We start from the raw sequence: 11,885 nt of genomic DNA on the forward strand, positions 1-11,885 counted from the left end.
GGAGGGCAGCGCTCGCCAAACACACACAGAACCCGCATTTAGTGAGAATGCAGCTGTTTAATAGTTCAAATTGCAGCTCAGGAGGGCTCCCCTGCTCCGTACACATGGTTCGCGATCTGAGGCTGGTTAAATACAATCAGGTTTTTCAAAATCATCGTTCCCAGGTTTACGACATGCAAGTGACCATGAAAATATTTGGCTTTTTTTATTTTTTTTTTTTACTTTATTCTTTTAAGTTTCTGAACAGGCACTTACATGAGGGAGTTGGATTTGCTCTCGGCCGGAGATATCCGCGATAGGAATATCCTGCCATAAAGTACACAGAGTCTCTGCTTTATCAAAGTGCCACAGTAATAAAACAGTTCTTACAGAAATGTAATTTGATTATTCACTTACTCATAAAGTAAGGTTACCAATGACACTTGCACCAGAGTTCACTCTAAAGGCCAAGTGAACCCCAAGTTCAAGTCGCCTTCCCCACAGCAGGCTCTGGTTTCTCCCCAAGCCTGTCTGGGACAGAGCCCAGGCTCTGCTGTGAACAAAGGCCGGCTAACTCCTTAAAGCTACTTCTTCAAACACTAAATGCCCATGAGATGACGAGAAAGATAAACAACCTGCTGTGCCAGGCGAGCATCTAAGTTTTAAGGCTGGCCTGGCTTCCAAACACCTTTCCAGAAGACCACAGAAGGCTCATTTGCCCTCTAACAATCCTGGAAAGATGTCCTTGGAGGACGTTTTGCCTCTCCTGTCAGACAGTTACGGAGACAGACTGTGAAGACAGTAGGATCATGAAGCCGGGAGGAAACACAGTATTTGCAAAATAATTAATGTTACCAGCATTTACTTTGTCAGTAAGAGACAACTACGTTCAAATACTTCACCACTCAGCACCTGAAGGTGAACTCATAACAACACCTGCACAGTCACTAATTACTGGGCAACGAGCCCCCAAGAGTCAGGAGTGACTCCCGTGAAAGGCTTAAAGAAGTTTGGTAGAGAGAGAACTGGGGGAGGGAGGGCAAAGATGCTTCCATTCTTTGCTACTGACAGATTCAAAGCCTCTTACAACCCATGGTGAGGTGTCTGAAGGCTCCACAGTTATCACAGTCATGTACATGCAGCTTCAGTTAAACCCTGTCCAATGTAGTAATTAGGAGTCTTAGGACAAATTCACCGTAAACATTGAGTTTTAGTGTGATTTAGTCAATTGTGTCTTACTGCAGTTTCAAAATAAAACAAATGCAAATAAGCAACATTGGAAAGAAACATGCAATAAACAACATGAGAGAAGGGAAATGCTTTAGTCTACATTGTAGAGGTGAGCAGCAAAAATCAAGTACACCGGCCTACCATGCATGGAAATAACTAGATTTAAGCTGACACATATCCAAGTGCATATAACATTATCAAATTAAAGTAAATGTGCAGTATAAAATAGTAGCTTAAGAAAGTTCCAGTGTTTGAGAAAGCACTTTATTTTAAATGTATATACATACTTGAAATTTAACTGAAGAATGCTTTAGTAGTATGGGAAACGCAGCACTGCAAGATGAAGGAAGACAGTTGTAAATGGGAATTTTGGCCTTCTTTTCCCACAGGCTGCTGCCATCTTTAACCTGCTGAAGCATTGCAAAGTTTTTCACCTTAGACCAGTTCACATTTCGGGTTGCTCAGCAGATGCTTGTGACTCTGGAGATTCAAATCGCTGGTGAAAGTTTGTTCGTTGTTTCCTCAGCTTCTCAGGAGCTTTTCTCCATAAAATTATTTCCTGTTTGAGGAAGAAAACACTCTTGAAACCATCACTTACCATTAAGGCAGAAGCATCAAGTACTTTAAGTTCCTGATAAACAAATACTTTTTGGGAACATAAAGAAAAAATAACCAAAGACAACACCCCACAAAAAGCTCTGCATCCCCCCTGCTTAACACTGCAGTTCATAGGAAAGTAACAGAAAGACAACACAATTCAGGTTGCATATTTAGTTACTGCCTGAACACTTGCAATCTTGAGCAGTCACCTCTTCCTTAACTATCCCTATTCCCAACTTCAATAGTATTAAAGGGTTCAAGAAATTTTTCTTCCACTTTTTCTCAAAATTCAAAGCCATCATAGCCACTGCATGCTCCACCTACCTCTTATTTTCCAAGTCTAATCACACTGCCTTGCCTACTCCGTAAGAGGAAGATTTGATATAACCTGCACAGCTTCATTCCAGTGATCCTTTTGGCTATTCCTCTTCTCAGCATCACCTCATCTTTTGTAACATTTGCAGCCAAATGTCTTAGCCCTTATTACAATTTTGCAAATCTGAACCTGGGCTAATGCTGAGAGGAGAACTCCCTCTGCAGCAGTTTAAGAAAATAAGCAAACCAATGCACCTCTAGCTCATTTTACCCACAGAGTGTTTTGTACAACCACCCAGATAATTCTGCAACAAGATTGCTACAGACCATACCTGCTGTTTGAAGTATCGTCTGTCTTCTTCATCCACAAGCACCAGATTTAAGAAGTACCTCACAGAAAATTTTTTGTTCACATCCCTCATTGTTGGAGTTGGGTCGTAGCCTGCTAAGAACAGTCTTATAGGAATTGATTCACCTTAAAAAAAAAAAAACACCACCTTAAATTAATTCTTTAAAACTGGAATAATTAACATAGTTTCAGAAAACATGGAAAGTAAAGGCAGTTTCCAAAGCACTGTCTGTGCCCCTTCCTTGGTTAAAGAAAAAAATACACAACACCCCCCCAAAACAAACAAAAAAACCACCACAAACCAAACAAAAAGAAAATTACAAACATAATGCTGAGCACAGAGGCAATGACATGAAAAGTGGGAATCCTTCCTCACTGCAAGCAAGGTAGCCAGGAAAGGCAAAAGGATCACTGTTGAAATTTCTAGAGCTGGCCTATACCACGGAGTCAGGTTTGATAAAAGGATCAGTCAGAATTTCCAATGGTAAGTAAGGGGAAAAGTTAGTAGGATCCCAAGTGAAATGCCCTAAGTCAATAAAAATGTCTGATTTGAATAGAAAAATCCACCATCATTTCAGCAACCTAAGAAGTGTGGTTTCTGGAGAAAAAAATAATTATTTAAGCCATCTCTTCTCCCCCAGATGTTTTAAATACAGTTTTAAACACAAAATGCTTGCCCTTTAAAACAAGCACAGTTACTTACCTTTAACTGGTGCACCATCCATTATTTCATACTTTGCAATGGTTTCAGTCTCTGTTGTGGTGCTGGGTCCTGGTGAAACAAGTTTTCACTGTGAGAACACGCGGTCCAGTCTCAAACATTTACAAAGCTTTATCACACAATTGCCATTCCAAAGCATTTAAATTAATGCAACACTGCTGCTTTGCCTTTGTCTTGCACGTGAGCTACACATGGCCAAAGCAAGCACACTGCTAAGTATCCTTGCCAAAGCACAACAGGCACATGGGAGTCAAACTTCAGAGAGAAGGAAGTGCTTGAGCTAAAGCTGCAACTACTGACTTTGCTCTCCAGGTCTGCAGACTGGCACACGAGCTGCCATTTCGTTTCTCTTACCAATTCCAGTGATCTCCTTTTTGATCAGCTGCAACTCCATGTGCTGAATTTTTATTCTCACTAAGAGGAAATAAATTTTTCCAACAATCACATCCTTTAAGTGATACCTTTAAAAGAACAGAATGGGGGTTTTCATTAAAAGACTAAACACAACTCTCACGCTTTCTTGAATCCCAAGTTACACAGGAAGCTATGTTATCTGCCTGTTAGCTTACTTCCCCCTGAGATCAGCACCTCAGCCAGATCAGCACCACTTGAGTATTCCCATTGCTGCAGTATTAGCAAAGGAGGTGCTGCAGTCAGACCGAAAAGGCACAAGTGCAAAAATCAAGCCTCAAATATTTGCTAGTGACCTTCCTGTCAGTACTGCAGGCAGAGCAGACAGGTATTTCTCAGCAAAGGCCATTGTGTAATTAGCACTTTACATTTTAAGTCCCCAGAAGCCAAGGCTGTTCATCCAATATTACACACTGAGCCCTTTTGTCCCCAGTTATTCACCTGAATGTGTTTTGGGTTGACACTTACTTTGACTTGTTGTATTCAAATTCTATATGGAGACAGTCCTCAATGCCCACTTCCATTTTGATGGAGTTGTTTACATCTGGGTAGGTAGCGAGCTGGTGGACAATCAGATCATATTCCTTCACCAAGTCTGACAGACGCCTCACGATTGTCACTTTTAGAAAATACCTAAAAGAAAGGCACTGAGTTACCCAACATGATTCAGAATTACCTGAGCTACAGGTATTCTTTGAAAGACCAGTGTACTTTCTCATAAGACTAAGTAGAAAAGAGTAAGACATCAAAACACAAGACAAAGCAGTCATAGGTAGAAATGTGGAAGTGTTTTCTGCAGTTGTGGGTATGTTGGTTTTCTAAAAGGAGAGACATGGACTGTCTTCACTTGATTGAGCTGCAAGAATTTGATTTATACAAACAGCACTGAGTAATTCCAAATTAAGTAGAAAAGGCCACATTATAACATGATCCCAGCAACTCCAATCAAGGCACACTAGTTACTGGCTGATACATGTCCCATTTAATAACCAAAAGGAGGAAGGGGAGGCAGTGTAATTGCTAAATTATGGATTTTCTGCAGGGGAGGAGAGGAAAGAAGGTTTAACAGTTACAAACCTCAGTCTGACGTTGGCACCAATGTAGGATTCATATGGCTTTTCAACCTGCATGAATTCAAAGTCATAGTTTCTGCTTTGGGTCAGTTCTCCAGGTAAGGCCAGTTCTTTCACTAAGTTTACAAATTCATGGGTATTGCTTTTGTCATTGAAGAGTTCTAAAGGTGGGAAGTTAAAGGAAAATGTTTCAGTGTTTATTTTCAGCAAACAAAACTGTCCCTAATTTGGCAGGAGTATGTGAGAGTACAAGAGAAGCAATTAATTTAAAATACACATATTTGACCAAATGTTTTGTCCAGGTTTTCAAATTACCTTCAGTTCTAGCAACCCACAGTAAGCATTCCTGAAGAGCTAACTGCAATGAACAGAGCACATGTCACTAGCATGGCATTGTTTTTTAATGACAGTTTAGCTAGCTTTAATAAGCACTTCTTGCCTTGCACGCTCTGTAATTAGCATTGCCTGGTTTTGGCTTCCAGCATTTATTGCTGCAGGGACAAAACCTAAGCAATGTCAAGGCTGGCTCATTTAGGACAGGCCAGCAATCCTAACTGGTCTTCTGCAGACTAACACCACCTATCAAATGGTTTATTGTTACTACTAGTCTACAATCAAATGGCTTTTATGAGCCCTGGTCGAAGTCAGTCATTTGGAAATGAGCTCTTAAGACATAAGTGCAGACAGAGCAGTTTCACAGCAATAGCATCTCCTGTCCCCAGAGCAATGTCACTTACCCATCCCTACATCTGTCAGGCAATTCTCACCAAAAATTACCATGAAAATTACCCTAAAAATCCAAACCCAAGCACTTCAGTACCTAAAAATAAGCTTCTCTACAACTCAAAACTGAACATCAGTGGTAGCTGGTTTTACACAGACTGAAGCTTTTCAGAAAAGAATAAATGAACTAAACACACCAACTCCACAGTTTATCATGGCCAATTTGGTAGAAATTAACACTATCTAGTAACAGCTTACTTTCTAATATGGCCACAAATTATCTAAGGGATACCTGGTTTGCTATGACAAGCATTTCTCTCATACAGAGTTTATTTACTGCTACATTTATTTTGTGCCAGTCAGGAAAGCTGCTGTACTCTGAGAAGGTGGTTTAGAGTAAGTCTTTGACATGGAGTTAGTCTCCAATCAGTGCAGAGAGATCCCACTACTGCACTGCTTTCTGCATTACTATATGAAAACTCGGAAGGATGAAAGAAAACACGGGCAAGTACAAAAAGCAGGAGCTTAAACCACTTCTGCATAACTCCATGGACTTCTAAATGGTAGCACAACACAAAGTCCCAGAAACACACAAAATTCAAGAAACACTGCATCAAATTCAAGTCATTTAGACAATTTATAAATCAGAGTAGATGAAAAACAATCTGTACAGCTATTACAAGACAACAGACTAAATGAAGCTGACAAACATGAGCTCTTTTCCCATCTCCAAATGCCTCATTCCCATCACAGTCCTGTTTTATTCTGAAAGTTTGCTTTTACAGCTCCCTGATAAACCTCAAAGTATAAAGCAGCACGTGCCAGTACTCAGTCACACCTGCAGTGCAGAGAGATCACCCTGACTGGTAAGAGGTTAGATATAATAAAGATTCCCTATAGTTCAAATCTGAGCAGACTTAGGCACAGTCATAAGCAATTTACATTTTTAATGTCAATACCACATTATCTCGCTAAAAAGCACAGAAAACCTCCAAAGCATCAATCATGGTCTGTGTTAACAGTATAAAACTAGGTTTTAGAGAACTAAGTACCACAGAATTTTAAAATTTTTGCTGTAGGCTGCCCCATCATTTATTTTTTATGCCTCTTCTCTGTCAGAGGCATAATTAAAAAGACCACAAATTTAGTTTTCAGAAATCTCTGGTGGTTATTAATCAAACTTTTAACTAGTCTGAGATAGATTGAATATTCACCATTCTCTTTCACATATATATCTCTCTCCCAGTGACTTTCTGACTACAAAAAATTAGTAATCGCTTGCTTTAAAACACAGAGGATATAACTTCCCTTTGCCATTTATCATCCACTAATCCAACCAGGTTGCATTGTTTGAGCCAAACTGCTGGCAGCCACAAGTGCCAAGTTCCATAAGCCACAAGCCCCTAACAGCCCCTTTATAGCTTAAACTCACCAATTTGTCCTACAAATTCAATTCTAATTCCTTGGTGCTCTAGTCTCTTCCCATGCTTCAGGGAGACGTTCACCTACCAAGGTAAAAAGAAGAAAAAAAAAGTTACATTTTTTCAACACTTTCACTCTAATACATCACCTCAGTAATAAGGAAAACATATTAGTACCTGCCTATGAAAACTAAGACCTCTTCTCAGTGGCCCTCCCTGAGCTTGAAGGCAGCCAAATCAAACAGCTGATTATAAAATTAAGCATTTCCAAGGCACCACTAAAGCATTCAAGAAAAATCTAATCATCCACGAGACTGAATTGAATAACTAAGCTTGAAACTTCCAAGTCCCAAAATTAAGAATCCAAGCCAGAGCTCAAGCAGAGTTCAATAAGCCAGTTGTGATTCTCTTGCCATCTTTGAAGGCTGAGAGCTTCAAAGCATCTTCTGACAGTCACATTGGAAGTCCAAAAAAGAATTGCCACCAGATGCATTCCTTTCAAGTCAAGTGAGCTTCAGTCCCTTCCTCAGCAGATTGCAGCTAAATATTGGTGTTGGAGAAGTCAATGAAAAAGAATAGATATTGAAACCTTCTATGAAGGCCTTAATTTGTGACTTTGATTCTCACAAACAGACAAGAAAATATTCCACAAGAGAATACTTTCTATGGAAACATGTAAATATTTAAGCATATATGATGTCTGCTTATGAGAACAGTGGCGACCAAAGAAATTCCTGTACTTTAAAATCCAGTACATTGTCAATACCTGAGTAGGAAATAAACCACTTGAATAATCCATCTTTGGGTGAAAAAAAAGAGAGGGTAGAGGGAAGCTGTCCAATAAGTGACTGGTGTTCCAGACCTTCTCATCCCACTATGACTGTGTTAGTCAAAATTCATGAGGCACCTCTTAGGCATCACCAACACAAGCAAGCAGTGCTCCAGTGATCACAAGCTTCTCCCTCAGCCTCCTGAGTTTGAGGCCCATCTTGTGCAAGTTTCACATCCCTGGAAGGATCCTTCTAGAGAACCAAGACCTTTGCATGGAACAGTATCTCCAGAGCAGGAAGATGCCCAGTGACAACAGGCCAGCCAAGGTCAAAGTAGGCATTTACAAGTCAATCTCAGAACCCAGCTCAAGTTTTTGGTGGAGAAGTGAATGATAACAGAAATATTCAGAGAGCAAAGATGACTCCAGTGAAACACAACAAGGAGTTCCTAAGTGCAACACTGAACGTAGAGAAATCCCTCTGGCAATCTAAACTTCATGGTCTTTTTTTCCAGTAAGAAAAACTCTTGTTGATTCAGCAGCCAGCTGAACTTCATACGTTCCTCCTCTGATGCAATTCCAGAAACCACTTCAGGGCATGAAACACAGGGTTATCTTCAGGGTACGCAAAGCAGGTTGACTGTGCCAGCCAAAGATTACAGTTACTTGTGTTGGATTGTGGATTTTGGAGTTCAAGGGGAAGGGGAATCAGAGGGACCCAGTTTGGAACAGTTTTCTCGTCAGCAGCAACGACAGGATTGCACATCTTTGCACTAAAAGCTTATTCATAAATACAGGATGACTGGAAACAAGTAAACAGCTACTGTTCAGTTTTATCAGCTGCCTGGATGACTATGGCTGAAGAGATCACATATAGCAAAACACTGTTTCCTCTTTGAATAACACCCCAAGCTGAAAATGCAGATCCCATAGCCCTCCTATATGCACCTGCATGCCAGAATCAGTACAGTAATTAACAGTCACTTCTAAATAAATATGTACCTTTCCTGAAACAGATTCTCCATCGTAGAAGAGAAAATGCTTTTCTACTTTACCATCTTCTGTTTTGATTTCTGCTGGTTTTCGTGTTTCAGCATCATTAAGGACAACATCAATCTCACAAACAGGAACGAAAAGGTTTCCAAGAAAACTCTGGAATAACAAGAATTGGATAAGTTACTACACAGTGGACACTCCATTTTAAATGTGATGTTTACTTGCAGCTGTGCACTATACACTGGGGAAAAGCACTTGTGCTTCCATGAAGTTACAAACCCATTATGTATCAGAGACCCAAAAAAGAGTGATGACAAAGGACAGTTGTTCATCCAGCAAGTAACTGAAATCATGTCAGTAACAAGCAGTGACAGTTCTTACAAAATACACCATTTATAAAAAGTACAGTGTAGTCACTACTACTCAAAAAAAACACACTAAAGCAAAGTAGGGTGAAAAGAAACAACAAAAGGGGGTATCATGCAAGGCCTAAAGCATCTCCTGGTCAGGGAAGGGGAACAGGGACTTTATTTGCTGCCTCTGCCTACATCCTTAGTTCTCTTAAAAAAGAGAGCACGAGCAGCTTGGAGAGGCAGCAGTTCTTCATATATACATCAGCTACACGGTTCTGCCAGCACACAGAGGGGTGTTCCAGGTGTACCTGTAATACTGCTCCAGGCACAATGTTTGTGCTCAGCTCACCACAGCATTCCCCAGGCTGCAGCTTTGACCGCCCCAAACACGAGACCCTGCGAGAGATCATCCTTTGACCTCGCACAAACACTTCTGACAACGGGCTCCAAAACATGTTAGTGCCTCTATGGGAAACTCAACAAGATTAGTACAAAAGCCAACACTTTCCTCCTGAGAATCAGACACTAATCTGCTTTGATGTACTAAAGCAGACAACACTTCACTAATTTACGATGATTTGGGGTGGTTTTTTTTGAGAAATTACACTATGTTCTCCACGAGAACATCTGTTTCAACTAGATAAATTTGGCATACATGAAACAGCCTGTCCTTGTTTCAGCTGGAGTTCATTTCTCCTAGAAATAATTTCTTCTAGAGTTAATTTGTTCCCAGTAGCTGGCATAGTGCTGTGTTTTGGATTCAGTATGAGAGCAATGTTAATAGCACACTGAAGTTTCAGTTCTTGCTGAGTCGGGTTTATCCCAAGTCAAGGATTTTTTTGTGTCTCATGCTCTGACAGCCAGGAGGTGCACAAAGAAGGTGGAGGGGAGCATAGCCAGGTGACCCAAACTACCCAAAGGGATATTCCACACCTTAGAGTGTCCTGCCCAGCACACAAACTGGGGGAGTTACCCAGAAGGGGCCGATCGGGGTCTGGCATTGTTCAGCGGGTGGTGAGCAATTGTATTGTGCATCACTGGTGTTTCTTTTTATTATTAACTATTATTATTATTATTATATTTTACTGTGTTTCAATTATTAAACTGTTCTTATCTTAACCTTCAAGTTTTACTTCTGCTTCTCCTCCTCATCCCAGTGGGGTGGGAGGTGAGGGAGCAGCTGCCTAGTGCTTAGCTCCCACTTGGGGTTAAACCACAACAGTCATTCTCACTTCACCAATTTAATATAAAACATTGAGTAAGAACACATTCCAAGACATTCTGGGGACCTGAGGTTTGAAATGTTGCATTAATAACAACAAGCCCAGAGGAAAGTTTGGTTTGAATGCCACTGCTCAGCAGCAGGAACACTTTGTGCTTACCCCTCCAAGCCAAGCAGAGAGACAGTGCAAGCTGGAGCTATAGCACCCACACAAGACTAAACTTTGTTCAGACAGCAATCAGCCCTAATTCAATCCACAAAGATGTATATAACTAACTGAAACCCAGTTATATCCACTTCCCATTCTGAGGGGAAAGCAGCAGCAGCAGAGGACCAACAAAGTGGTCAAATGTAAGACTGAACTGTCTTCCAAGTCTCTGCCAAGCACAGATTTGCACTGACTGCCAAAAAGATGATTTTTTTTTTTTTTTTTAAAACACTGCACACCAAAACCATTACTGATTTTTGGCTCCTGGGGAAGAGCAAAAAAAAAAGTTTGAAGAAGAACTCCAAATTCTAGACTCTTTTAAACACAAAATAGTTTTGAGCATGCCCACATTTTTTCCTTAGAAACTGTACTCATTTCCCCGAAACTAAACGAGAGAGCACGGGGAGAGCACGCCACCTCTAAGCAAACAACAAGATGCTCTCACAGTACCTTCCAACTCTGAAGCTGTACCATAATTAACAGTCAGCCAGACCTAACACTGGTAACATCACTTCTCAGGAGGCTGCGTGTGAGCACTTCAACTGCCCCCATTCGAGATTAGCTCTGATCTCCTCCGGGGAAGACAAGAATATACGGAATAAAGAAATCAACAGCTGGTATCTCCCCCAGTTGCTGTCGAAGATACCGCTGCAGGGAAACTATGCAAAACAAGAAGTATTTTAAGAAGTCACCACACAGCTTATTATGTTACAGCTTCGGAGAATGCAGACGGAGAACTGGGGTTTTCAGAAGCTCCTGTTTCTGAGCGTTCGGACGCCTGGCTGTGCTGTTGGGTTTATACAGAAGACAGACGCTGAAAATGCTGCTACATCGGGGCTAAAACCCCACAGCACTGCGTCCTAAGTGCGAGTGAGAGCTGCCCTGAAGGGCCTGGGGGGTTCCGGCAGCTGGCACAGGGTGCAGAAACCCCAACCTCAGCTTCATCCCGAGCGGCTTCTGGCCCCCCAACAGGGGCAGAGACACGCGTCGGGGAACATGAACACCCCAGAAACACACAGCGCATCGATCCGGGGGCTCTTTAAGACATATTTTTCTACTCCCCGTTAAAAGAGCCCTCGGAGCACGCCCAGCGCGGCCGCCCTTCCTGGACGGCGCGATCCCGAGGGATCCACCCGTGTCCCGGGACTATCCACGCGCCTTCCCCGGCCCAACCCCGCACCGGCGTGGGCACCGGGCACCTCTAACCCGTACACAGCACTAAAACTCCCCCAAACCCTCGCTTTTCGAAGGACGGAGGGGGAGCGGGAGGCACCGCCCCGCCCAGGCCGCCGCCGCCACCTCAGGCGATGGCGGAGCGGCGCTGCCCCCCCCGCCCCGCGCTCCCCGTGGTACGCGCCCCCTCTGCGCCCCCCCCCCGCACTCACCATGGTACGCGCCCCCTCCGCTGCCCGCCCCCCGCACTCCCCTCCGCGCCCCCCGGGCCCAGTCCGCCCGCACTCACCACGGTACGCGGCCCAGCCCCCCCGCACTCACCATGGTACGCGGCCCAGCCCC

General features: G+C 42.6%; 1 protein-coding gene across 5 annotated transcripts in view; it reads right to left on the bottom strand.

Annotated features, from left to right (window-relative positions):
* Nucleotides 1-37: 37 nt before the first annotated feature.
* The window catches only part of VPS26A (VPS26, retromer complex component A), a 12,066-nt gene continuing 218 nt past the window's right edge, over nt 38-11,885 (bottom strand). For 2 of the 5 annotated variants that reach the window (XM_027692911.1, XM_027692912.1), the window contains exons 2-9: nt 8,594-8,743; nt 6,834-6,906; nt 4,683-4,839; nt 4,074-4,238; nt 3,549-3,655; nt 3,177-3,245; nt 2,457-2,599; nt 38-1,768 (exon numbers count right to left, since the gene is read on the bottom strand). In XM_027692911.1, the coding sequence (XP_027548712.1) occupies nt 1,655-1,768; nt 2,457-2,599; nt 3,177-3,245; nt 3,549-3,655; nt 4,074-4,238; nt 4,683-4,839; nt 6,834-6,906; nt 8,594-8,743 (978 nt within the window). In that variant the 3' untranslated portion in view covers nt 38-1,654. Of the gene's footprint in view, nt 1,769-2,456; nt 2,600-3,176; nt 3,246-3,548; nt 3,656-4,073; nt 4,239-4,682; nt 4,840-6,833; nt 6,907-8,593; nt 8,744-10,820; nt 10,901-11,755; nt 11,772-11,885 lie in introns of those variants that run through there. The other 3 variants (XM_027692914.1, XM_027692913.1, XM_027692910.1) reach the window with 3 other exon arrangements.

This window comes from Neopelma chrysocephalum, unplaced genomic scaffold, assembly GCF_003984885.1.
Source record: "Neopelma chrysocephalum unplaced genomic scaffold, ASM398488v2 Primary Assembly neopelma1_89, whole genome shotgun sequence".
Taxonomy (NCBI): Eukaryota; Metazoa; Chordata; class Aves; order Passeriformes; family Pipridae; genus Neopelma; species Neopelma chrysocephalum.